General features: G+C 41.2%; 1 protein-coding gene across 1 annotated transcript; it reads right to left on the bottom strand.

Annotated features, from left to right (window-relative positions):
- Window positions 1-1389: 1389 nt before the first annotated feature.
- LOC137269891 (uncharacterized) lies at window positions 1390-25902 on the bottom strand. Its single transcript, XM_067803730.1, has 14 exons — window positions 25749-25902; window positions 19759-19828; window positions 18815-19207; window positions 17251-17595; window positions 12580-12635; window positions 12165-12261; window positions 11984-12049; window positions 11592-11648; window positions 11176-11231; window positions 10775-10883; window positions 2835-2867; window positions 2542-2591; window positions 2213-2261; window positions 1390-1959 (listed from the first exon to the last, which is right to left on the bottom strand). The coding sequence occupies exons 2-14, from the start codon at window positions 19820-19822 to the stop codon at window positions 1544-1546; spliced, it is 1791 nt and encodes a 596-aa protein (XP_067659831.1). The 5' UTR covers window positions 19823-19828; window positions 25749-25902; the 3' UTR covers window positions 1390-1543.
- Window positions 25903-27566: the final 1664 nt, after the last annotated feature.

Raw genomic sequence — 27566 nt, 5'->3', positions numbered from 1 at the left:
TGAAGTCACAGTTTCACAGTTTTAAATTCTGCGGAAAATTCCCTGTTTCTTGATATATATATATATACTACCCACTATTATCTAAGACCAAGCAAAAGTGCTTAAAATTGCCTTTCAAAATAAGCTTCAGAGTAAATATCGTCAATTTTCAAACTGCACAAAATTGAGCTTCACAGCGTTATTTGCAGTACTATATGTTTTGAAATGTGAAAATCGGCTAATTACTGGGAGTAATGAATTTCAAAAATAACTTATTAATGATCACTGATATCAAGTTTTCATGTAAACAGTAATGATAATTCTGAAACGTCGCCGACGAACCCAGAATCGGTTGGGATGTTTTCGAAAATACACTTACACGAACGCCGAAGTGCGCTTTCCGCCATATTGGTTAGTGTTTACAAAATCACGTCTCGAGAAGGCCGGTATTGAGACGCCTATAACATCACGTACATTTCATAGTCAGATGCCACAAATGCATCATTGAATTCCCCACACATCTTAGAATCAAATCACAAATGGTCTTTGTCACCAATACCAATTGTCTAGACAAAACGAAACGAAAGATAATTGGTATGAAAACGAACGCTATGCTCGAAAGACAACGCTTTTTTGAAATGTAAACAAAGAAAAAATCCAATTTTACACTGCGTAGCATTTTCGGTAATATTCCAACATCCAGCCGTCTAATCATAGCTTACAAAGGCTCAATACGCTTAGTATATTCAGGGGATTGTAGCAAAAGATAGCAAATTAAAAATAGATACAATGAAATAATTTGGTAATTCGTAAGAAACTGTCAAACTTTTAGTGCAGCGTGACGCCATGACTGACACAAAATCACGCAGACTTTAGGAAACGCTTTATGAGTATAGTTTTACGCCGGCCTTATTAATATCCCAACAGTATTACGGCCTTCAACATCGGTAATAGGCATCACACTTCGTATCCATGGGAATCCAAACCAGGTACTCGGCGTGATTTAACAACAAGGATACCCTGACCCGCCCTGTGCTGCTCTGCACAGGTGCTACCGTAACCCTGGCACTAAGCAGCACTGAAACACAAGGCACAGACAACACCTGGACACTTCGGTACCTTGACCACAACATCGTGACGTCATCAGTAGTGTGACGTCACTGTGCATTTGGCACCGCGCCAGCTGGCGAACCTCGGCTCAGTCTGAGGTCACAGAGTGCAGCGAGATGTAAACAAACATTTTGTTGTTGTGTGTTTCACGATTAATGAGGAAATTATGACACATAATTAAAACAGAACTACATCACGAGATGCAGGGTTCATATACCAACGACATATCATCAACATTTACAGTCAACAATGTCCTTACCTGATTCTGTAAAGTTCCATAAACAACAAAATGTCTGAAAATATTCTCAAAACGTTTTATTTCTCCTCAAACACAACAAATATTCTCACCTTGATAAAGAATTATAAACAACGCGACGACGTGAACGGCACAGACCACGACAGCGTCAGTAACGACATGTCCTCCATCATTGTCTACATCAACACTACCGTCACTTCACTGTGTACCACGTGACACCAGGAGATCCGACAGTTGACGATGTCCACAGAGTCTCGCCACGTCGGCGGCTGTGTGCCCGTCGTTGTTCCTGGCGTTGACGTCCACCCCGTCCAGAGACAGCACAAACTCCACCGTCTTCCGGTCTCCTCCCCAACAGGCCACGTGAAGGATGTTGTCACCGTCACCGTCCACCAGTGACACATCAGCGCCTCGACTCACAAGCAGCTCCACCACATCTCTGTGTCCCCGCAGTGCTGCCGCCATCACCGGCGTCCACCCGCCTTCACCTCTACTGTTGACGTCAGCCCGACCTGTGTCCAGGATCCGCTTCACCTCCTCCAGTTTCCCCTCCCTGCAGGCGTCATGGAGGTCGGCGTCTGCCCGGACGTCTCTACGTGAGGGAGTCGGTGTCGCTGTAACACGAAGTAAACTCTGTACACAGGTCGGACATCTTTATCTTACAGCTGCATTGTTCACATCTTACACTGATGATACAAAACTCTTGATACATAATCTATACATGTATCATGGCTGACAACAAACTGTCAGGGAATGACAAGAACTAGTTGATGTTTTTACACGTTAGATCATTAGAATGTTAACATCGTGAGAATGTAAACTGATAGTTCTCCCCACTACAACACACGTGACATTGTCTCCACCCACCTCGTGTGTCTTGATGGTGTCCCAGACTTCCGTGTGTCCCTGCACGTGGCTGTGGAGACAAACATGAGGGTTAGAATAAACACCAGATACATTACATTATATTACATTACATTGATTGCGTTGTTTCTTTATTACATTTATCATCGATGGTGTTAGATTACAAATATATAACATATATATCAAAGTGCAGAATGTATGGTACAGTTTTCGAGGAGAGATGACACCGGGATTGTGTTTAGAAAGGACAAAGGTTTCTGACAGATCTGAGAGCCTGACACCATGGTATACTAGCGACTAGAATATCTGCTTCACCATACCCTCCCACCTACCAGGTACTTCGGTGTTCGTCCAGGTTTCAGTGCTTCCATCTCGCTCCAGGCTGTAACACACAATATGTCATGTAGTAGACTTCAACACAGAATATGTCATGCAGAACACACTTCAACACAGACTATATGTCCTGTACTAGATTTCAACACAGGAATCATATATTGCCCAGGAAACAACTTACACAACAATGTGGAAGCATTAACATATGTTGACTTGCAGTGGTATTATTATTTATGGTGGTTTCACCTGAATTGACATCATACATCAACTTATATATAATGCTGTACGCTACCTTGGCTGTCTGCCTTCTTCCCTGTGACTGGACCTGTAAATAACAAAACAAACATCCAATCAACTGTTATATGTTTATATGTATGACACCCAGTCTCCCCTGACAACATACATCTAGGGTTGAGTAGGTTCTATTCTGGTAGAATGGGTTCCGTCAACCCTAGTGCTTGTGTGCTTGTCAGAATATTGGCGTATTGTTTTACATACAACAGGTTCACATAGTTCACATGCATTTGCCAGGACGTTCAGTTATTGTTCATTACAAACAGTGATATAGAAAACAGAGCGACGGAGGTCAAACTGACTCTACTGTGGTATATACCGTTTAATATCTTGCCCCTGGATATAAAAGCAAAATTGTCATACCCACCATAACAGGGCATCCACATCGGAAAATAACTAAAACATGGGGTTCCTTTGTAGCCTGGGAACGTTTGTTGGTGGCAGGTTAAAGTGGAATTCAACACACTTGGCGACATCTTCACTTAACGGGTCCCTGTCTTCGTAATTATTACAGGATTACAGACAACAGGTGTATTCTACAGTGAGCTGTGTAGACTTTGACAGCTCCACACTGAAGGTGTTAAGACTGAAAACATCACCTTCTTGAAAACCCGACTAGCTAACACTACAAATTCACCGCCGTGTTTGTAAATCAGATATTGCTACGCTTTACAAAATAGCGACGCTACAGTCGCCGTCCAATGTAAAACATGGACACGCAAATTATTTTTGTCTTGTTTAGTCAATGTAAATGTAGCCTTCTAAACATATTTTATTTCTAAAGTCTATCAACAGTCTATCAAGTTACATTTATTATTTTGTAAATGCTTATGAACAGAGCAAACTGGAGAAAGGTAATGGTGGCGGCTGTTTATTGGTGTTAGGAGTTTCTCCACGACCCCATAAGTTTCACAGCATTTTCTACTCATGAAGCTACCGTGCACACGAACACTCAATCCAGGGTTCCCACGGTCAGGGCAGACCAAAATTATCTGACTTTGCCCTGACCTTTTCCTGATAACTACAGATTTTCTTCTGACAATATATGCAAGTGTCAAAAACTATCCTCCTTCGGCCCTTACAGCAAGTCCCAAACACTTATCCCGTCATGCGTGTTATAAGTTCACGCAGTAGATTGTACTTGTTTTGTTAATTTATTACATTAACCATGGTATCCAGTCACATTTTAACATGCAAGTACCTGTTGCCTATATCCCACAGTAGTATTGTCCACTCAGCTCTGTTCATGGCTGCACCTGTTTAACTAATGGTTGAAAATACAGTGATAACAAACTTACCCCGCTTCCGTCCTCACACAACAGACACCTCTCATTGTCAGCCTGGAAATGCCCAGACCAGCGACACTGGTCGCGCTAAGGTGCGAGTTATGACGTCATTGTGACGTTTCATGTGAGGAGCAGCACCGAGTTTGGCGTTCGATTGCATGTGGTGCCCGGTAATCCTTGCAGCACGCCACGCTAATGAACGACAACCCCCGCCCCCTTCCCCACACCGCCACACCTGAATCTGCCCGATATACAACAGTCAACATTTACTGTGCTGCTTCAGCATGTATTGCAGATGTTGGTGACATTGATGATAAGTTGCGAGATCTAAGGCACGGCTGACTTAAATTTATGTTTTACATTCACTAGACAGGTGCACACATCAATGGACTGAATAACGAAACTAGCGTGGATTTGTCTGCTGAAGTCTACGTGTTACCCGAGATATGTGCTTATATGTATCTCTGTAGCAATTATTACCAACACCTACACTCAGTAATTACTACCGCAATTTTAAGACAGCAGGTAATGTAACTTTGATGTCAGAACCGCTTATCCTTGTGTAATACGAGTTTAAGGAATTTTTAGTACAAACGCCTCCGCAAAAAAAAATGATAGCTCTGCCTTCAAAATACTATGGACATTTTCACCCGAATCGCATGGGGCAAACAAAGGTTATGTTGCGTTCTATGTCTTAGTTATCTGGTTGTACAGATTCCATATGGGGTAAAACTGATCATTGTCTCTACAACATGCCCAGTGTAACGGAAACACAGATGCAAAGGTATAAAACACATCAAATGTCGTAAAGATTTATCACCAGGTGTAACTGACTTCACGTTTTGTGACGTACATTCTCTTACATTCAACACGTGCTGACGCGAGGTGCACACACCAAACAATTACAGAAAACATAGTAACAACAATACAACAACATATATGTATTTGGTGCTCTCGACGGTGTTCCTGACATCAATCACAGGATTGTCTGATCAAGTCACCATTATTTACGCATTCAAAAGCGTTATCAATGAAGATCCAGATTAGAAATGATCTTCAGTAACCCATGTTTGTGGTTAGGGGCAACTAACCTGATCGAGTTGTCAGGCCGGCTGACTTAGTTGACACATATCATTATTAAACTATTTGCGGCGAACGAAGCTCATGCTTTTGTTCACTGGATTGTTTGGTCCCGACTCCACTATTTTTAGGTCGAAGCCTGGAAAATATTGATCAGTGCGGCGTTAAGCAACAGCCAATACCAAGTGATGGATACGTCATTGAGGCTATACCTAACTGAACCGCAACACCAGCATCGTGTACTAGCACTGTCTCCAGTAATTTGGTTGACAGATAATATTCTGAAACTGTTTTGGCTGTAATCAAAACTCAAACGAGCATATCAAAACGTTTTTCTTTTAATTGTTTCCTTGTACGCGTATTTCTCTGGGTGTTAACAGTGAGAGAGATACCTTCCCTTCCCACCTTAACGTTTTCTTAACCACCAGACGAGTGCAATAGTTTGACCAGCGCCCGGCAGTTACATATATGCACAAACTACGCCTTGTGTAAACACACATTCAGGAAAAATACGTGTTATGGTGTTGCGGCTATCACAACCTTTTCCCGAGAAGGGGAGTTAACTCGTGACAGACCACATTGAATTTACAAGATCAGATAATGTGCCGTCAGATCATTCTTTACTATCCCGAGAAAAAATGTTTTGCATCATCAGCAGTTCTCCAGTTTTTCTTTCACAAAGTACTCACACATTGCTAATGGTAATCATAAAACTATTGTTTTACAATCTTCAGGATATTCATACATCAATAGAGTACACAAACATAGATATTGACTACAATACTGTCAATTTAAAGACAAGTCATTCCGTGAATTGTGTGTGGCTATAAAGCTGTTCTGTATTGGGGGTCTGGTGAGGTACACAGTATCATGAGGCTTTAAAGCTGTTCTGTATTGGGGGTGGGGTGAGGTACACAGTATCATGAGGCTTTAAAGCTCTTCTGTTTTGGGGGTCTGGTGAGGTACACAGTATCATGAGGCTTTAAAGCTGTTCTGTTTTGGGGGTGGGGTGAGGTGAGGTATACAGTATCATGTGGCTATGCAGCTGTTCTGTGTGAGGGGTTGGGTGAGGGGGTGTGAGCTACACAGTATCATGTACCTATAGAGTTATTCTCTGTGGCGTGTGTGTTTTGAGGTGGGTGGAGGTAGGCAACTATCATCCGCCTATAAAACTGTTCTTTGCGTGGTGGTGGTGGTGGGGGTGTTTGGGGGGGGGGGGGGGGGGGGGAGAGGGTTAGGAGGGGTGAGGTACACAGCATCATATACGAGTATCCTAGGTGTTTAACCCCCCGGATGTCACATGGCATATATGTCCTTCCTCTGCAACCCTCACTTTGAAGTCCAGGAAAATTCTAAATATACCTCGGATACAAATACACCTCACACTTTTGAATTTTGGGGGAAATTCCCTGTTTCTTGACACCATCCACTAATATCTCAGACAAAGCTAATGTGCTTAAAATTACATTTCCAAATAGGCCTCATCGTAAATGTCGTCAAGTTTTACACAACACGAAATCGCGGGTCAGTTCAATTACTGGGTCAGTTGAACTTCAAATATGGCATATTAGTGATATCTGATATCGGTTGGACATAATCCCACAAATAATAAATCTGAAACGTCGCCGATAACTCTAGAATCGTCTGGGATGGTACAAAAATACACGTACAGGAACGCCGAAGATCGAGCGCTTTCCGCCATGTTAGAAAGTGTTTACAAAATTACTTTTCGCGAAGGACGGTATTGCGACGCCTATTTCATCATGTATATTTCATATTCAGCTGCAACAAATGCATCATTCAATTCCCCATAAATTTTAGAATCAAATTACAACTGGTCTCTGTCACCAAAACCAACTGTCAAGATAAAACGAAACGATATCCACTGGGTGTGAAAGCGAAAGGCTGCCCTTGTTTCAAATGTAAACAAAAACATCCGATTTTAGACTTGGACATTTTCAGAATTTTTCTGACATCCAGCCGTGTATTCATTGCTTTGAATAGCTCAGTATCTTTGGAATGTCCATGGGAAGAGTATCGTAGCAAGATATAGTAGATTAAATGTAGATATAACTCACTGATTTGATAATTCAACTAAATTGTGAAAGTTTCCGAGCAGCGTGATGTCATGGGAGATGCAAAGCCACGCAGAATGATAATGGCAGATCTATATAACAATGCAAAAATAGTCAAAATCATTTATATTACTTACATCTCATAGTTATCCACAAACGATCGTTGAATCAAAGGAAAAGGGCTCGCAAAATCCTGTTTACCCTTGCTAGCAAAGCCGCCATTTTGTAAGAAATCGGTCAGCGGTAGTGATGTAAACATTGTTGTACATGCTAGGCAATTTCTTTGAGGTGAAGGTCGGTGGAACCATCATTCAAGCATTGTTTTCATGAAACTACGGCCGTGGGAGCCGTGCCAATTTACACTCATCAGAGGGGTACACAAAGTACGCAGTCTAGACTACCAGTTGTCCGACTTTCAGTTTTGTGGAAGTCGCGGTGGCTGAGCGGGCTAGGCGGCTGACTTTGTGTGCTGGCGATTAGGTGCCTGACTCTGAGGGTGCGGGTTCGAATCCCGGATGGGACTCAACCGAAAAAAAGTACTAGAATTCGTACTTTACTAAGAAAGTGAAATTCCAAACATGACATATGTTGCAAACTACCTTCAGTATCTACATTTACCCTTGTTCAGTATCATCGCATACCTGGATATATGTATTGCATACGTTGTTATTATTTGAACGTTTTGGATTGTTTGAATAATATTTATATAGGAAATTCACACAGTTGGAGAAGTACACCACATTTAGACTTTTTACACAAGTGTTATAGGCAGCCATGACTGCAACTTGTACTTTAGTTCTTATCATGTACAATATTCAATAATACATTGAAACTAATGTTCAGTTTCATACGCACAGGATAATGAACAACGATTTAGTTCAACCTTATAAGTAAAAGTGATAATATTAATAGAAATTGTTTATACAGTTTTACTATCACGGTTTTAGATAATATAATCCCATTCATATTCGATTAAAACAATTGTGATGACAGTATATCAAACTCTAAAGATATTCATATAAACAGGTATTCATATATATTCATATATCAAGGTGTTCTGTACGTGGGGTGGTGTGAGGTACACAGTTTGTACATATCAAGGTGTTATGTGTGTAGAGTAGGGGGGAGGTACACAGCATGTACCTATGAAGGTGTGTGTGTGATGTGGGGTGAGGTACACAGTATGTGCGTATCAAGCTGCTCTCTGTGTGCGTGTGTGTGTGTGTATGTGTGTGTGTGTGTGTGTGTGTGTGTTTGTGTGTGTGTGTGTGTGTGTGTGTGCTGTGGGGAGTGGAGGGTGGGGAGGTACACAGTATGTACCTCTCAAGGTCTTATGGGGTAGGGGAGGTACACAGTATGTACCTTTCAAGGTGTTCTCTGTGTGGGGTGGGGTGAGGTATACAGTATGTACATATCAAGGTGTTCTCTGTGTGGGGTGGGGTGAGGTACACAGTATGTACCTATCAAGATGTTCTGTGTGTGGGGTGGAGTGAGGTACACAGTATGTACACATCAAGGTGTTCAGTGTGTGGTGTGGGGTGAGATACACAGTATGTACCTATCAAGGTGTTCTGTGTGTGAGGTGGGGTGAGGTACACAGTATGTACCTTTCAAGGTGTTCTGTGAGTGGGGTGGGGTGAGGTACACAGTATGTACAAATCAAGGTGTTCAGTGTGTGGGGTGGGGTGAGATACACAGTATGTACCTATCAAGGTGTTCTCTGTGTGGGGTAGGGTGAGATACACGGTGTGCACATATCAAGGTGTTCTCTGTGTGTGATGGGGTGAGATACACGGTATGCAATTATCAAGGTGTTCAGTGTGTTGGGTGGGGGGAGATACACAGAATGTACCTATCAAGGTGTTCTGTGTGTGGGGTGGGGGGAGATACACAGTATGTACATATCAAGGTGTTCTGTGTGTTGGGTGGGGTGAGATACACAGTATGTACATATCAAGGTGTTCTGTGTGTGGGGTGGGGTGAGATACACAGTATGTACCTATCAAGGTGTTCTGTGTGTAGGGTGGTGTGAGGTACACAGTATGTACCTATCAAGGTGTTCTGTGTGTTGGGTGGGGTGAGATACACAGTATGTACATATCAAGGTGTTCTGTGTGTGGGGTGGGGTGAGATACACAGTATGTACCTATCAAGGTGTTCTGTGTGTAGGGTGGTGTGAGGTACACAGTATGTACCTATCAAGGTGTTCTGTGTGTTGGGTGGGGTGAGATACACAGTATGTACATATCAAGGTGTTCAGTGTGTGGGGTGGGGTGAGATACACAGCATGTACATATCAAGGTGTTCTGTGTGTTGGGTGGGGGGAGATACACAGTATGTACCTATCAAGGTGTTGTCTGTGTGGGGTGGGGTGAGATACACAGGATGTACATATCAAGGTGTTCAGTGTGTGGGGTGGGGTGAGATACACAGTATGTACCTATCAAGGTGTTCTCTGTGTGGGGTGGGGTGAGATACACAGTATGTACATATCAAGGTGTTCAGTGTGTGGGGTGGAGAGAGGTACACAGTATGTACCTATCAAGGTGTTCTGTGTGTGGGGTGGTGTGAGGTACACAGTATGTACATATAATCATGACATGACAGGACTCTCCACGAACTCTTCACTGTTTTCTACTTCTTACTTCTTTTTGTCTAAGTGAACTGTATGTCTAATTGTGATAAGACGATCCTCTCTGTTATTATTTTGAGGCATCCTAACCCAGGAAATATATGTAGAACTGCTGGGAACAATTACGTTAGGACCCTCAACAAATGATCATCACCATCATAATAAAAATTATTGTTTAAAAGCAGGTCGATACATGTAAAGGAAGACCGATGCTTAATACTGATGGATTTGAACAGAAATAGAGTTGTATTGTTTCAGTTAAAGCACTGTCGGGAATAGGGAAAACTGTTTTTTTTTCTTTATATCTCTACAACTTCTTACAGTGACAGCCCTCTAAGCCTGCTTGCGTGGATATGCCGACATAGGTGGCGTGGCGGTTACGTGTCCTGTTGTGCAGTTGTGCGAATATTTAGGAATACATAGTAACAGACCAAGAACACTTTTTAGGTTTCCCATCTCCGACAGTACTTTAGTTCTGATGTGGGGTAGTGGACTTGTCCCGGAATGACACAAGTTGTCACGAATGGAAGTGGTCTTTTCCCATTCTTTCTGTGACATACGGTCACGGTAGGATTTCCTTGTATCGTTTATTGCACATACACACCCTAGGAAAGGCTAAGTTGTAGGTCTTGTTTCAGATGTTGCTGTGTATATTTCTTAGATGATGACGATACAGACACTTGGCCGCAGCACTTGGATTCAGGGGAAGTAACTCTAATCTGTTCTACATTTCCGAACAGGAAACTAAATATTATGGCATTGATGTTTAATAAAAATGTAGTGCGCTCTTTTGCAGTGGTTTCAATTTGTCGTTGCATAATGACTGTCAGTAGCGGGTTATGTAGTGATTGTCGTCCAGGGTTACCTTTCTTGTGTGTGATCTCATGTCTGTGCATCCTCTCTTTGGTGGCTTTCAACTCCTGTGTCGTGTCTGCAAGTTGTTTTCTCAGATCAGTGACGACTCTATACACGTGCTGCAAGACATGGGTTATAAACATTGGTAACTGAATGTGAAAGACAAACATTAACAGCCTTGTGCATGTACTTATACTTTCTAACAATGATGGCTGAACGAGTAGCACTGATCAGACGTACGAAATACTGGTGCTTATTTGTTTCAGCTGATTTACAGTTTACGTGTATTTGAGAGATATATGTCAGATCCTGATCTCGTAATGTCACATTTCCAACAACCCTCAATAAGAATGTCACAAGAGAGTGTCGGAGTAACTGTAATGGTTGTCAAACGTGTCAAATAGACAATACCTGTTGTTTACTGGCGCCTCCTGTTTGTCTGTGGCCGCCTCCAGGTTCTGGTAGATCTGTAATTTAAAGATATATATTTATAACAACTCACCTACTTACACAAACAAATAACTGAGTGACAACACAGGACGACATTAAATTAGTTTATGTTATTCCAAAGGAACGTGGGGATTAACAGTGATTGGATTAAGTTTATTATCAGTCATCAACTTTAGCATCGTGTTCATCTGACTACATAACCACTATCTGTCATAGGTTTCTCCTCAAAGTGAGGATACATCATTCAGAGGGCATCCATATATATATTATCCTTGTCTGTGTCGTTATGTATCCCTCGCTTGTTGACAGTGTTAGCATCTGCTGCAACACAGAAGTTGTCCATACATAAAACAAACACCAATCTTGTTTCAGCTTACATGTGATATCCTGAATCTCCTCGTCACCAACTTCTGTCATTGTATCTGTTGCCGTAACTGAAACAGTAAAGTCTGCAGCTATAGGAATTACAATTTTACTGTTATCGTTTGAGTAAGAAGTTCACATTACATAGACACAAATTCTGATGTTTTGTGGACTGAAGTGAAGAATGGAAACTGCCTTCCAACTGTTCAAGATTTATGTTTGTGCATGTATTTGATGAGATAAATAAACTGGAATGTCTTTGCCATCTGATGTACCCCTAACACGTCCATAACTCTAGCGTCCATGAACGGCACGACCAATCTAAGGACAGGACTTGTCTTACGATGTGGGGCAGTTAAGTACGGATTGTTTTGAATAATTCTTCCTGGTCACAGGTTGTACTCACAGAATCCGCTGCTTTCTGAGGGCTGAGGAGAACCTGGCCTCGTCTCCCACATTGACAGCCGTATGCCTGAGGCAAACCGAATAGCACGTGAGGATCAATATATAATACTCCAACATAATTTATCTGGGAACCTATTTAACTTTACTGTATATCATAACATACACATATCTGCAACACGTACCTGCCAGTTGTGCTCGTTCCTTCTCTTTCACCTCTTGTAATTGCTGCTGCAATGTTGCCACTTGTTCTGACAGTTCTTGTACCACTTTTTCGTGTTCCTACATTGATTATATATTTTGTGTATGTTATCAGGACACATGTAGACTGTTTAAGACAATTATTGTTTAAGCAGTATTTAGTTAACATACATTAGGACATTACTGCGGGTAGTCTTTCAACTCCAAACAGATGTGGTTAAAATATCACAAGCATTGCAACATTAAACTTAGAACACTTCAATCGTTAACACGTGTAAAACTCGGTCCAATCGATTAGGTTGGCCACGGGGAGTTATGGTCAAAACTATTCATAAATCTATTGCTTGTTGGCAAGATGCCATAAACTAGATGAGTGACAGGCGAGCTGATTACAGATACCTGCTTGTCCACGTATCTTCTATCTAGGTCGCCATGTCCAGGCAGTGAACGTGGATCTGAAGCAGAGTTCCGAGTCAGCAGTTTGTTTTGACTTTTTTTTAGCGATTTGTACGTATATAACAATTTTGAAAAGCACGTGCAATGAATACTACAGTGATCCTAAACTTGGGTCCATTCTGTTTGCAACATCACCTATACAGATGATGAAACAGGCTTGCAAAATCAGAAAGGCAGCTACACAGTTTCCACAAGCCAAACTTTTTAACAAGTGCATTAGTAAGGAATGAAAATGCATCGTACAACCCTGCTTGCCTCCTTGAGGATATGGAGAATCCTGCATTTTCCAGGACTCATAGGACATGACTATAGCCAATAGAAATGAGGCATGCAGAAGTTGCTTTGAATACTATATAGTCATCAATCTTATTGGTGAATTACTCAGCTTTGTTACAGCTGTTATATAATCGACCTTGGACAAGAAAATGACATGTATGAAGATTACGAGCATCTGATCCAGTTCCTCGCTTCTCGTGTCAAGCATGTGATACTGAAGGGCAATAACTGATCTTCATAGAAGATATCACTATATATCACACGTGCTGCTGCTTGTACTAGCCCTACCACCTGAGATCCTGAGATTTCTTTCAGCAGAGTTACAGCTGTATGATATTTCATAGAAGATATCACTATATATCACACGTGCTGCTGCTTGTACTAGCCCTACCACCTGAGATCCTGAGATTTCTTTCAGCAGAGTTACAGCTGTATGATATTTCATAGAAGATATCACTATATATCACACGTGCTGCTGCTTGTACTAGCCCTACCACCTGAGATCCTGAGATTTCTTTCAGCAGAGTTACAGCTGTATGATATTTCATAGGAGATATCACTATATATCACACGTGCTCCTGCTTGTACTAGCCCTACCAACTGAGATCCTGAGATTTCCTTCAGCAGAGTTACAGCTGTATGATATTTCATAGGAGATATCACTATATATCACACGTGCTGCTGCTTGTACTAGCCCTACCACCTGAGATCCTGAGATTTCCTTCAGCAGAGTTACAGCTGTATGCTATTTCATAGGAGATATCACTATATATCACACGTGCTGCTGCTTGTACTAGTCCTACCAACTGAGATCCTGAGATTTCCTTCAGCAGAGTTACAGCTGCATGATATTTCATAGAAGATATCACTATATATCACACGTGCTGCTGCTTGTACTAGCCCTACCACCTGAGATCCTGAGATTTCCTTCAGCAGAGTTACAGCTGTATGATATTTCATAGGAGATATCACTATATATCACACGTGCTGCTGCTTGTACTAGCCGTACCACCTGAGATCCTGAGATTTCCTTCAGCAGAGTTACAGCTGTATGATATTTCATAGGAGATATCACTGTATATCACACGTGCTGCTGCTTGTACTAGCCCTACCACCTGAGATCCTGAGATTTCCTTCAGCAGAGTTACAGCTGTATGATATTTCATAGGAGATATCACTATATATCACACGTGCTGCTGCTTGTACTAGTCCTACCACCTGAGATCCTGAGATTTCCTTCAGCAGAGTTACAGCTGTATGATATTTCATAGGAGATATCACTATATATCACACGTGCTGCTGCTTGTACTAGTCCTACCACCTGAGATCCTGAGATTTCCTTCAGCAGAGTTACAGCTGTATGATATTTCATAGGAGATATCACTATATATCACACGTGCTGCTGCTTGTACTAGTCCTACCACCTGAGATCCTGAGATTTCCTTCAGCAGAGTTACAGCTGTATGATATTTCATAGGAGATATCACTATATATCACACGTGCTGCTGCTTGTACTAGTCCTACCACCTGAGATCCTGAGATTTCCTTCAGCAGAGTTACAGCTGTATGATATTTCATAGGAGATATCACTGTATATCACACGTGCTGCTGCTTGTACTAGCCCTACCACCTGAGATCCTGAGATTTCCTTCAGCAGAGTTACAGCTGTATGATATTTCATAGGAGATATCACTATATATCACACGTGCTCCTGCTTGTACTAGCCCTACCACCTGAGATCCTGAGATTTCTTTCAGTAGAGTTACAGCTGTATGATATTTCATAGGAGATATCACTATATATCACACGTGCTGCTGCTTGTACTAGTCCTACCAACTGAGATCCTGAGATTTCCTTCAGTAGAGTTACAGCTGTATGATATTTCATAGGAGATATCACTATATATCACACGTGCTGCTGCTTGTACTAGTCCTACCAACTGAGATCCTGAGATTTCCTTCAGTAGAGTTACAGCTGTATGATATTTCATAGGAGATATCACTATATATCACACGTGTTGCTGCTTGTACTAGCCCTACCACCTGAGATCCTGAGATTTCTGTCAGTAGAGTTACAGCTGTATGATATTTCATAGGAGATATCACTATATATCACACGTGCTGCTGCTTGTACTAGTCCTACCAACTGAGATCCTGAGATTTCCTTCAGCAGAGTTACAGCTGTATGATATTTCATAGGAGATATCACTATATATCACACGTGCTGCTGCTTGTACTAGTCCTACCAACTGAGATCCTGAGATTTCCTTCAGCAGAGTTACAGCTGTATGATATTTCATAGGAGATATCACTATATATCACACGTGCTGCTGCTTGTACTAGTCCTACCAACTGAGATCCTGAGATTTCCTTCAGCAGAGTTACAGCTGTATGATATTTCATAGGAGATATCACTATATATCACACGTGCTGCTGCTTGTACTAGCCCTACCACCTGAGATCCTGAGATTTCCTTCAGCAGAGTTACAGCTGTATGATATTTCATAGGAGATATCACTATATATCACACGTGCTGCTGCTTGTACTAGCCCTACCACCTGAGATCCTGAGATTTCCTTCAGCAGAGTTACAGCTGTATGATATTTCATAGGAGATATCACTATATATCACACGTGCTGCTGCTTGTACTAGCCCTACCACCTGAGATCCTGAGATTTCCTTCAGCAGAGTTACAGCTGTATGATATTTCATAGGAGATATCACTATATATCACACGTGCTGCTGCTTGTACTAGCCCTACCACCTGAGATCCTGAGATTTCCTTCAGCAGAGTTACAGCTGTATGATATTTCATAGGAGATATCACTATATATCACACGTGCTGCTGCTTGTACTAGCCGTACCACCTGAGATCCTGAGATTTCCTTCAGCAGAGTTACAGCTGTATGCTATTTCATAGGAGATATCACTATATATCACACGTGCTGCTGCTTGTACTAGCCCTACCACCTGAGATCCTGAGATTTCCTTCAGCAGAGTTACAGCTGTATGATATTTCATAGGAGATATCACTATATATCACACGTGCTGCTGCTTGTACTAGCCCTACCACCTGAGATCCTGAGATTTCCTTCAGCAGAGTTACAGCTGTATGCTATTTCATAGGAGATATCACTATATATCACACGTGCTGCTGCTTGTACTAGTCCTACCACCTGAGATCCTGAGATTTCCTTCAGCAGAGTTACAGCTGTATGATATTTCATAGAAGATATCACTATATATCACACGTGCTGCTGCTTGTACTAGCCCTACCACCTGAGATCCTGAGATTTCCTTCAGCAGAGTTACAGCTGTATGATATTTCATAGGAGATATCACTATATATCACACGTGCTGCTGCTTGTACTAGCCGTACCACCTGAGATCCTGAGATTTCCTTCAGCAGAGTTACAGCTGTATGATATTTCATAGGAGATATCACTGTATATCACACGTGCTGCTGCTTGTACTAGCCCTACCACCTGAGATCCTGAGATTTCCTTCAGCAGAGTTACAGCTGTATGATATTTCATAGGAGATATCACTATATATCACACGTGCTGCTGCTTGTACTAGTCCTACCACCTGAGATCCTGAGATTTCCTTCAGCAGAGTTACAGCTGTATGATATTTCATAGGAGATATCACTATATATCACACGTGCTGCTGCTTGTACTAGTCCTACCACCTGAGATCCTGAGATTTCCTTCAGCAGAGTTACAGCTGTATGATATTTCATAGGAGATATCACTATATATCACACGTGCTGCTGCTTGTACTAGTCCTACCACCTGAGATCCTGAGATTTCCTTCAGCAGAGTTACAGCTGTATGATATTTCTAAACAAATCGTGTCTGGATCATACATCCAGGGAAAGTAGAACAAAGGCGCTTCGAAGCAAAGATGCCAAACACGAATCTAATAATTTCTAAATAGGGGCTTTGCAAGTGATTGTGCTCAAATTCGATATAGCGTAGACGTGAGCTAGACAAACTGTAAACTGTCTCAGATGTATCTCTCACATCACAATATTCCACATTAACACATGATAATAGAATAACATCCAGATTTGATTAACACCAAATAATTATTGACTATGCTTTAAGACTCATAATTTTGAAAACAATTGTTCTATGATCAGTATCATATAGAATTTTATAATATTCCAAACATTCAATTGTGCCTAATGCAGATAATATGTTTCATATATTAAGCGACGAAAGTAAGTGACACAAAAGTAAATGAGAGTCTGTCTCATTACACAAAAGTAGCAAGTATATTTTCCTGAAGATAAGTGTTTCTTGTTCCGTGTCAAGCGCCTAAATGTATCCCTTACCTATAAAGTCCTGCAGTTGGACGTCCATCTGGATGTCCTTCACTGTAGAATCTATCTCCCGGAGACACTCCAGGATCATTGCTCTCACTTCTTCATGTTTGCGGATCATCCCCAGGGCGTCTCCTGTGCTTCTGTGGTGAAAAGTAAATATCACAGAACCAGTTGTAACTCTCCCTAGACAAGCATCAAAAGAACGTGTGATATTTTCTTTAAATCGATTAAAATGACTGTTGCTGGTCTCGTTGTCGACCTCAAAGTTGCGGGTGTCCGGGTTGCAGAACCACTTTGTTTCTGATTTATCCTTCTCAGAATAATCTGCCGTCGAATCAAATACACAGCTGTATCCTGAAATGAAAGAAAATGTTCGACAAAATACCACCGTTCAATATGAAAGATCTAAATTGAAATTGGCTTGAAATGTATGCCATTTTTCACAACAGCAGATTCTCCAGTGTAACACATTACTTTTTTTTGATTGTTACATCTGGTAGTTTGCACGTTAATTCACTACCTTGAACATTAACCTTTCGAAGATACACCACAAAATTACTCTCATGATGACACGTAAAGAAACGATGCTTTTTGATTTGAGAATGCCTTTTGCGAATTCAATAGTTTACGTATCACGGTTTAGAGTACTACTTTAAATATCCCACTCAATCAGTCCATAAGTAAAACACTGTACCAGAGATGCCAAATTATCAGTAAGCTTACTGAAAATAATAACCACACATTTCTTGCAGTCCTGTTGTTCTTATCTCATGTGTAGTCTCCCGTGTGTATATATGATTTCCCTTATATGTTATGAGATCCCACAAACTATACATTTGACGGTTGTTTAGTCAGTAACACATGTCAATGTTTGCAAATACGACACGAGTTTTGTGGAATACAACGTCTTTATTGTGAAGGGTCACGACGTTTCAACGAATGTTCTTACTTCTTCATCGGGTGAATCAGGAGATGTTTTTGTGAATGTGTTGTGATGACGTGACAGGTGTATTACATTTCACTGATTGTTGTTGACTAACCGAGGCTGATTCATTGATGTGTTGGTAATGTGAATGCTACAATTGTGAAAGAAGTACCCTGTGTCTATTTGACAAGTAAAACTATAAGGTATTCTTGTAGTTTTGAACATTCATGAATTGTAGGTGTATACATGTACTGAGGAACCATGTGACTTAGATTTAGTATCTGTTGTATTAGGTTGGTCTTGTCATGTCGTGCCTGAATGGCAATAGACTGATATTTCATGTAAATAATATTTTGACATCATGTATATTCCTGAACAGTATCTGAAATTTGCATCAATTGTGCTCTTGCTTTTTCCACAACACTCGTTTAAATATAGTACTTCCTCCAAAACAAATCGTCCACCAAATCGAGGGTAGATGTCGTTACTTTTTCCTTACGGTTGCAAATTAATGAGTCTGGTTCATGTTTCATGTATGGAAGTATGCATTGGTGGACATTTATTAGGAAACAGTGGCCATTAATTGGAACAAATATGTGGTTTAGTAGAAGCCAGTACAGACATTGTCAAAATAAAGCTGTTGTTTACCTTGGTCTTGATGCCTTGCTGCCTGCCTCGTTCCCGTGAGTCGTACTCTAACTTTGATATCATCCACGGGTAATTTTACTTCGCGCAGAAATGATACGACAGTGCTTCTCACATCAGTGAATTTGTTAAACATGTTGAAAGCGCTAGCCTCTGTGTCATGTCCGAAGAGAAGTATGACCTTTTGTTCAGGATTCCGTAGACTCGCCAGCTTCACACCAGGAGGTCTGTCAAAGTGCTGCATCATGGTACACAAGTGTTCATTAATTCTTCGTGTGAATGTGATTTCATGGTCCCCTGATGGTAGCATACATGTCCATTCTGTAAAATGTATCCAGGAGCATTCTTCCTTGCCAGTGAAATCAACAGTGAAGACGTCATCGTCATCAACAAACACTGGAAATAGGACATACAATTAGTTAGACATTAATGTTAATGTAAGAAAAAAAATAGTTCATTTCGTATTGCATAAATATGTTCATTAATTCTTCGTGTCAGTGTGGTCTGACATTCACCAGATTTTCGGAATGCATGTCCATTTTTAAAACATGTCCAAGACCTGTCCTCGTTGTCCGTGAAATTAACTGTAAATACCTTACTGTCATCATTAATGTCTATCAATTAACATTGCAGAGTATTTAATCCAGTGTTTTCACACGGAAATCATAAATAAGTCTCCACAAATATTTTATGTTGGTTGTTTCGATTTTCTTTTGATAATTTTGAGCAAATTTATGCTTCCAAATGCCGAAAGAAACTACCATGAGTAGGACGAACAAAGAGAAAACATTCTACACTGATAACATTCTAAAAACAGCACGTTTGCACAATAAATCTTTCTAAAAGAAACTAAAAGAAAATGACCCACACTCCAGACTCAATATGTTCATTATGATTTCCACTGCGTGCTTAACCTAGGTGTTTCAGTATATACAGTTAAAGCCTACCTTTAGGGTTTACAGTGTTAGATGAACCAGGTGTTGGTGTATTTTCCTTCCTGCTTGCCATCATTCATAACTGAAAACGAAGGTAGAAAGAAATTATGTGAACAATGCACATACCTGCAGAACCTCTTCGACGTCATCATTTATTCAAACACATGTGAAAGATTAAGATGAACTTGAAATGGTTTTAATATTCAGAAGCAATGTATCTATAATGACTCCTCCTGGGGAGTGCTCAGGGGTCCTTCCGGAATGTGGACATGGCCCATCAGGGTTAACCTCATTTTCAGAATATGTTCTCGGGGAACACCTGAACTTAAAATCAGATTCATCACCGTCACGTGACTAACCTTCGCCACCCGAAAGAGTAAACATCATATTTACAATTATATATACCATACATCCGAGGTTAGGACTCACTAGTGTAAATGTAGCTATTTACTGTAGTTAACTTTCTAAACAAGATTTAGCAAAATATTCTATGTTGATTGATGGTATTGTTTCAACATGAAATGATGTATTGTAAACCAAATTTGTAGCGTTGAAAAGATCATTGTCATGAGTTGTTTCGAAGGCATTTGTCATGAGTTCAGTAATTGTGGGAAAGCAAAGATAATTGGCGAATTCTTAGCATTACACCAAAACGCATTCACGTGCACGACATTTGCACATGATTTACAGCAATCAGATGCATGATCACCGTACAATGTTCATCCAAGTTAGTGAATAAAATCGTCTCTTGTGCAACCACCCCCACCCCCACCCCCCTCTCTTATATATATCTTTGGGATCAGATCACGACGTCCTGCCACACGACCTATCCTGACACAACATCATCGACAAGACCGCCGAATATGGTGCTGAAATCATGTCGGCAGACCCTTGTGTTGGTGGAGAAATGTTGTTTTCACAGATGAGTCCAGGTGTAACATTTCCCTCGCCGACGTATATATATGCTCGTGGGAGAACGTTATGCAAAGGCCTGTGTCTTGGAGAGGAATCGCTTGGGTGGTGATTCCTTGATGAGTTGGTGTGAAAAGAATAGCACGCCACACAACTCGTTTGGTGATTGATCGTGCCAACTTGACAGTTGTGTGCTACAGGGATCAGATTCTTCGACCTTTGGTAATTCCTTTTCTGCAATGTCATGGCTCAGGGTTAACATTCCAACAGGACAATGACCGACTTCATACGTCAAGGGTTGCTATGGATTTCGTCCAACACCACAACGTTGACTTACTGCCTTGGCCTGCAAACTCACCGGATCTCTCCCCGATAGGGCATGTTTGCGACGAGATGGATCGACGACTACGCCGTCTTGATCATCCACCAGATAACGGCCTTGACCTTGCAACAGAACTGGAGAGAATGTGTCGTGACATCCCACAAGCCTACCTAGCACATTTGATAGGCTCCGTGCGTCACCGATGCACTGCTGTTCTCAATGCCGATGGCGGACGTACCCGTTATTGAGCTTGTGACATGGTCGTTTGACCCCTGTCCCGCCTGTGGACTCGTGGCGCCATTGTGATTGACGTTTGTCAGTTGAAATTTCCCCGTCTTGTTATGGTCTCATGATCGCTTCACTAAAGTTTATATGTACCTCTGACATTCCTGTCGTACTTATCAACTTGGATAATAATTTGACAATGCACAGTCTTTTTTTTATGTGGCTAGTATGTGTTGTCATAAAAATGTCGTTTCAGAGAAAAACATGGTGCACCTGTTTTCTGTTCAACAAACACTCCGTAGTAATCAGAGCACAGTTTCAGTAAGCAGAAAGTACAATTATCACAAACTGACTTGAGGGCCTCATCAGAACTGATTTTGTTTTTAATGTTGAGATATACTGGTTTCATTTTACACACTGTTTCTCAATCGCTGAGACGTTTACACAGACGATGTATGTGAAGTATCCATCACTGCAAGTAGAGTCGTCATCAGACCTAGTCTGTCAGAGGAATTCACAGCCCGTGGCCAGTTCAGCTTAGTCGACATGCAGTCCCTACCCTAGTCTGTCAGAGGAACTCACAGCCCCTAGCCAGTTCAGCTTAATCGACTTGCAGTCGCTACCCCAAGTTTTTTTCACGTGGTTTCTAGTGTACCAGGACAATTTGACCAGGTCTTGTGTGCTACGGCCGTTAATATTAAAGAGAACAGCTGAAATTGCTTACGGACATATTCATGCTGTTTGGCGCCCCACAAATACTGCAAAGTCTGAATTCAGGTAGTCACTAAAGTAACAGAACTCAAATAGATCTGATCATTCTGCACGGTAAACCAAGAGTCAAGGATCGGTTGAACGAGTGATTATGATATCAAAGACATGATTTGAGCTTGGATGAGTGAAAACACCACCATTGATTGGACTGTTGGTATTATGTTTATTCACTTCAGAAAGAATTGTATATAGCTTTTCATCGAATATCAACCCATCACCAACTTCAGCTCTCTTTGAAATTGAGGCCAGAGTTAACATTGGATTGTGACCAACATCAGTGATATCCTCCACAACATGCAGAAAGAGGACGACCTACTTGCAGCGATCAGTTCCCAAACATAGCAGACCAGCATCCGGGAGACAGACCCTGCTGAAGAAGACATTGCTGAAGAAGACGGCATTGTTGGCCATGATGTTGAACATCTGATGGAGGCAATCAACAGGAATATGACATTAGCACACGGACCTATTTGCAAAAGAAATGAGCGGATGGTGAAGCAAAGTAAGATTGTCACAGAAGCTGTCCCTCTGTTTTCGAGGAGCCAGTTCGATTTGTAACCCATAGGAACTCTTAACTGTACCAGAAGTCAGCGCTGAAACTTCAGTATCCGTCGTACTGCTGTCTTTAACAGGAGGCCAGGGTTTCGTGAAGTGTAACGAGCTGGTAGCAAGAGATGTGAAACCAAGAAATATAAATAGTACAAGAACAATCTGTGCAACAGCCGGCCCCATTCAAGTCTCACTTGTCAAAACAACTAATACAAACTCTTTGTTAAAACTGAATCGAGAGGTGTTCACTTCCTTTTTTTGTGTTTCATTTTTTCACCTAAACGTTTCAGTCATTTGGTCAAATCACTGGTCACAAGTTTTAATCATTTCAAATGTCAGCGTGGTAGTCCTTCAAACCACGTTGATTACTTGTACTGACCTGGTCATGGTAGCGTATGAACTCACCCTGGTCATGGTAGCGTATGAACTCACCCTGGTCATGGTAGCGTATGAACTCTCCCTGGTCATGGTAGCGTATGAACTCATCCTGGTCATGGTAGCATATGAACTCATCCTGGTCATGGTAGCGTATGAACTCACCCTGGTCATGGTAGCGTATGAACTCACCCTGGTCATGGTAGCATATGAATTCACCCTGGTCATGGTAGCGTATGAACTCACCCTGGTCATGGTAGCGTATGAACTCACCCTGGTCATGGTAGCATATGAACTCTCCCTGGTCATGGTAGCGTATGAACTCTCCCTGGTCATGGTAGCGTATGAACTCATCCTGGTCATGGTAGCGTATGAACTCTCCCTGGTCATGGTAGCATATGAATTCACCCTGGTCATGGTAGCGTATGAACTCACCCTGTTCGTGGTAGCATATGAACTCACCCTGGTCATGGTAGCGTATGAACTCACCCTGGTCATGGTAGCATATGAGCTCACCCTGGTCGTATTCTCCAATTTCACTTTGATCAGCTTTTAAAATTCTGTGTTCAACGCCACTGTGTAAAGCAAAGTTGAGACCAAAGTTAAGTATGGGATTGTATCAAGCAGTGTGTAGGGAGATGAATCGCCAAGAATAGCTTTATCCCACAGTACTTGCTCCTGATTTACAGTGATGACATTTGCCTGTCTTGGATGCATTCCAAGCGCTTCTCGTGCTCTCACTTCCATGACATTGTCCAGTGTGATTTTCAGTTCTGTGTAGACCAGGTCAGAGAAGAAATGCACATGTCTGTTCAAATTCACCAGCTTCATTTGGATAAGGAAAACCAAGTGCCCTAAAGTTTTTGGAACATAGTTTTCCCCTTTCTCACTTCCATGAGAAATCCACTCAGACAATAATTAAGTTTATCATCATTGAGATCATCTAGACCAAGCGGAATCACACTAACTCGATGGCCGGATGTATCACCATTAGTATTTTTCCGTTCCTCGAAATTAGCCCAGATTTAGAACAGACGACATGCGCATTCTATACACGTCCATGTTTTCTGTGACACTACCTTCTTGCTCATTTCTGTAACTTCCCGATCAGGTAAGGGTTCACTGAAGCGGGTAGTAGTTTATTTCCTTGCATATTGCATTTCCATCTCATATCACATATCATGTCATTATCACGCGGAAAGAAAGCCAAAAAATTCACCTTTATGTTTTTTTGTCACTGATATCACTGTACAGAGTAGGATCATTTGTCGGAGTAACTGCATTACTATGAACATTTCAGCTCAAATACATTTGTGAGCACGGAATAAAATCCTCTTCAGACATTCTGCACCAATTTGTTGCTGACGCCTGCAATGGTGGTGAATGTGAAATCATGTTTCTTAGTGAACGTTTGCGCGTACGTGAAAATCATTCATTAGTAACTCATTATATCGTACAGGGCAAACTTAAATTCAAACCGAGAATAACATAGTTATCAATTACTACAATTACCCTGCTCATTGAGGGCCACATTGCATTACCAAAACAGCCCTTATCGTGGTCAGATGTATCAGATGACACGTGCTGTACGTGACATAGAAGCAATACGAAATTTTCAAAGACCTAAAGTGTCAACATAAAACTTTTACTACGTGAAAGCGCAACAATGATTTTTTTATCACTATTTTAATTTATTTTTCATGTACATGCAGCCATTTAATTATGTAATGCTATTTATGATGCAAAGTGGTTTGTGCCTAGAATCCATCGTGATGTTGCCCTCGGGCATTACATGATCACCCAGACGGAATTAAACTTTTAAGGATGCCACTAAGCACTAAGCGCGACCACGACCGCGACAGTTTGGGTCCGATCATTCGCTTTTCAGGTACCCATTGTAAACAGCTGGGTGGACTGAGTGCAATGTGCACGGAATGCCTAGGTGATCTAACCTATACATAAACCTTACCAGAAAATCTTCATAAAGGGAACTTCCATAAAATCGTCAGTTTAAAGAACAGAAAAAAACAGACTAGTTGTTGTGAAGACTCATTTTCCGGAATATGATTTTGAAAAACAAAGTTGTTCATCAGTCCCTATTAATGGCTTTCTAGGGCTTAGAAATTATGTTTCGAGACTAGTCTTTGTCTTTCATATTTTAGACTTGTCTTTGCTCTGTTTTGCTGGTTCACAAGTGGTCTCTTACATTATTTTGTCATGGTAAATTCTTATCCATAACAATAAACCTTACTAGACAATCTTCTTAAACAGATGTTCCATAAGATCTGCAGACTGGTTGTTGTCAAGACTCATTTTCCGGAATATAATTTTGAAAAGTAAAATTGTTCATCATTCCCTATTAATGCCTTTCTAGGACTTACAAATTGTGTTTCGGAACTAATCTTTGTCTGTCATAATCGTGTTTGATATTAATCTTACTCAACTGACTAAACAAAAGTAAGCATATATTGAGAAGAATACAAGAGTTCACTATTCAGACGAATGGATATCTGACAATATAGTGTGCAGTATATACATATATCTAGTATGCTGGTGCATGCACGTCTAGAAATATGAGCAATAAATATATACATGCACTTATAACATAAAGGTAAAGGACAGGGACACTAATAAAGTTTCACAGGAAGCTCGCTCCTCTATCTATATTTGCACCAAGTTTGTGTAAATTTACTGAAGTGAACGTTTACAGTCCCTGCTATTTAAAATCAGAAATCAGACATGAACATCTTACCTTTGTTGTACATCCAATTGAAAACCTGAAGACATGTGAACAGTTTACCGTTGTTATACATGCAATGTGAAATCTGAAGACATGTGAACAACTTACCTTTGTTGTACATGCAAGGTAAAATCTGGAGACATGAGAACAGCTTAACTTTGCTACACATGCAATGCTGGTAACACCGCCTAGTCCGCCTGCTCGCTATCTGAAGTACAAGGTACAACGGCCCAACCTGTGTCCTGGCGCGTGTGTAATCAACAAAGAGGGCTGCATACGCTGAATTGAATGTGTTTTTTTTAATGCAGGTCAGGTGCGCTCTCTATATTTAGGTCGCCTCCGTTATCATCTGACTGAACGATGACTCACAACAGGTCCAAAACTGCCAAGAATTAAGTACAGTCGAACCTCGCTTACTCGGACCCCCCATATCCCGGTCCTCCTGCCTATTTTTGAGTTAAACGAAACTTACGTTAAGTAACTGTACTGGCTCAATCAGATACCACGCTTCCGGTCCTGTACGGATAATTTTCAAACTATTGCCATACATTTCCAGTGTAAAGATGATCCGGTTATCCGGAGGGACAGATCTGCACACATGTGCATGTATGTGTATGTGTCACGTCGATACCGTTTACCGAACAACTAGGTGTATTCATTCTTAATTACTCGGAAGACATTGGATGTACTTGAAACACCAGGGACACGTGTCAGTCAGGTTGTTAGTTATTATTGGGGGCGTGTGAGAACATCCCATCAGTAGCGAAGACACATGTTATGTAGGATTGTGGGTAACTACACTAGAATTGTCGTATATTTATGACGCTTATAAATCGACCCCTACTATATATCACGATGCAAGTTAAAATAGGCTGCCACGTGATCTAAGTCCTCTAAACCTGTCCGGAAGTTTAGGCAGAATAAATTCACTGTCATATGTTTCCAGGGCAAGAATGCATCCGGTAATATTAAAGATGTAGAGGTCTAGTAAATACAACACAGTTACGCATATGCAACTCTTAATTATATTTTGATGGAATGACTTCAGATTGTTCTGTGGTGACGGTTAGCCAACAGTATCCAGCATAATCCAGTTGAAATCGCTAAGCAGACGCGCTGATATTCCTGATGCATGTCATCAACATATCCCAGCTCTGTAATCTGATGCTCATGATGTCAATCACGCGATTGTCAAGTCCAGACTGGATTACATAGATGTCAAACAGGTGCGATTGCATTTGACACTAATCATTTATATCACTGACTGCCATTTATGGAAAAGCTTTTACATGTCTATCATAAAACAAACTTTTACCAGGTTCCAGATTCTTTCATCTTGTATCAAACATTTTGAGCAAGAGTGTTGTGACCGCTTGTTGTCACGCTAGGGAGAGAATGGTCGACTGCACCTCAACGTGCCTGAAATACCAAAGGCTGGAAGTGCAGGAATATTTCTGCACACAAAGGGAAAGACGACCGGTGGAAAGCTGATACCACATCTCTTGTCATGTATTTTTTGTGGATTCCTACAAACATAACACAGACTGCGTGTTACGCTTGTGTTCAGTGCTGAAGGCAAAATGTTGGATAGGACCAGGCTATTTGACCGTTCTCGATCTACATCAGATCACCAGTATAGCTGACATTTATGTTAATGATATATTGTTTTATGCGTCATTATTAGCTGTAGATCCTGCACTTGGATTAAAATAATCATCAAAAAGGGTCCGCAGAGACGTCTTTGTATCAGTTGTATGCCTCACAGACGTTACCAATGGCGAGGTTCAACAATTCATGGGTTGTTGTCGCCAAACTGCGATCCCTAAATAATTTGTAACAGTTCCGTTAATTGTTAGGGTATGTAGACAGATTCGGGCTATAAAATTCTGACTTTCATATTCTGTCTCCAACTGTCTGTGGCATTTA

The sequence above is a fragment of the Haliotis asinina genome, unplaced genomic scaffold (genome assembly GCF_037392515.1).
Source record: "Haliotis asinina isolate JCU_RB_2024 unplaced genomic scaffold, JCU_Hal_asi_v2 scaffold_18, whole genome shotgun sequence".
Classification (NCBI taxonomy): Eukaryota; Metazoa; Mollusca; class Gastropoda; order Lepetellida; family Haliotidae; genus Haliotis; species Haliotis asinina.
This window is presented reverse-complemented; position numbering and strand designations above follow the sequence as displayed.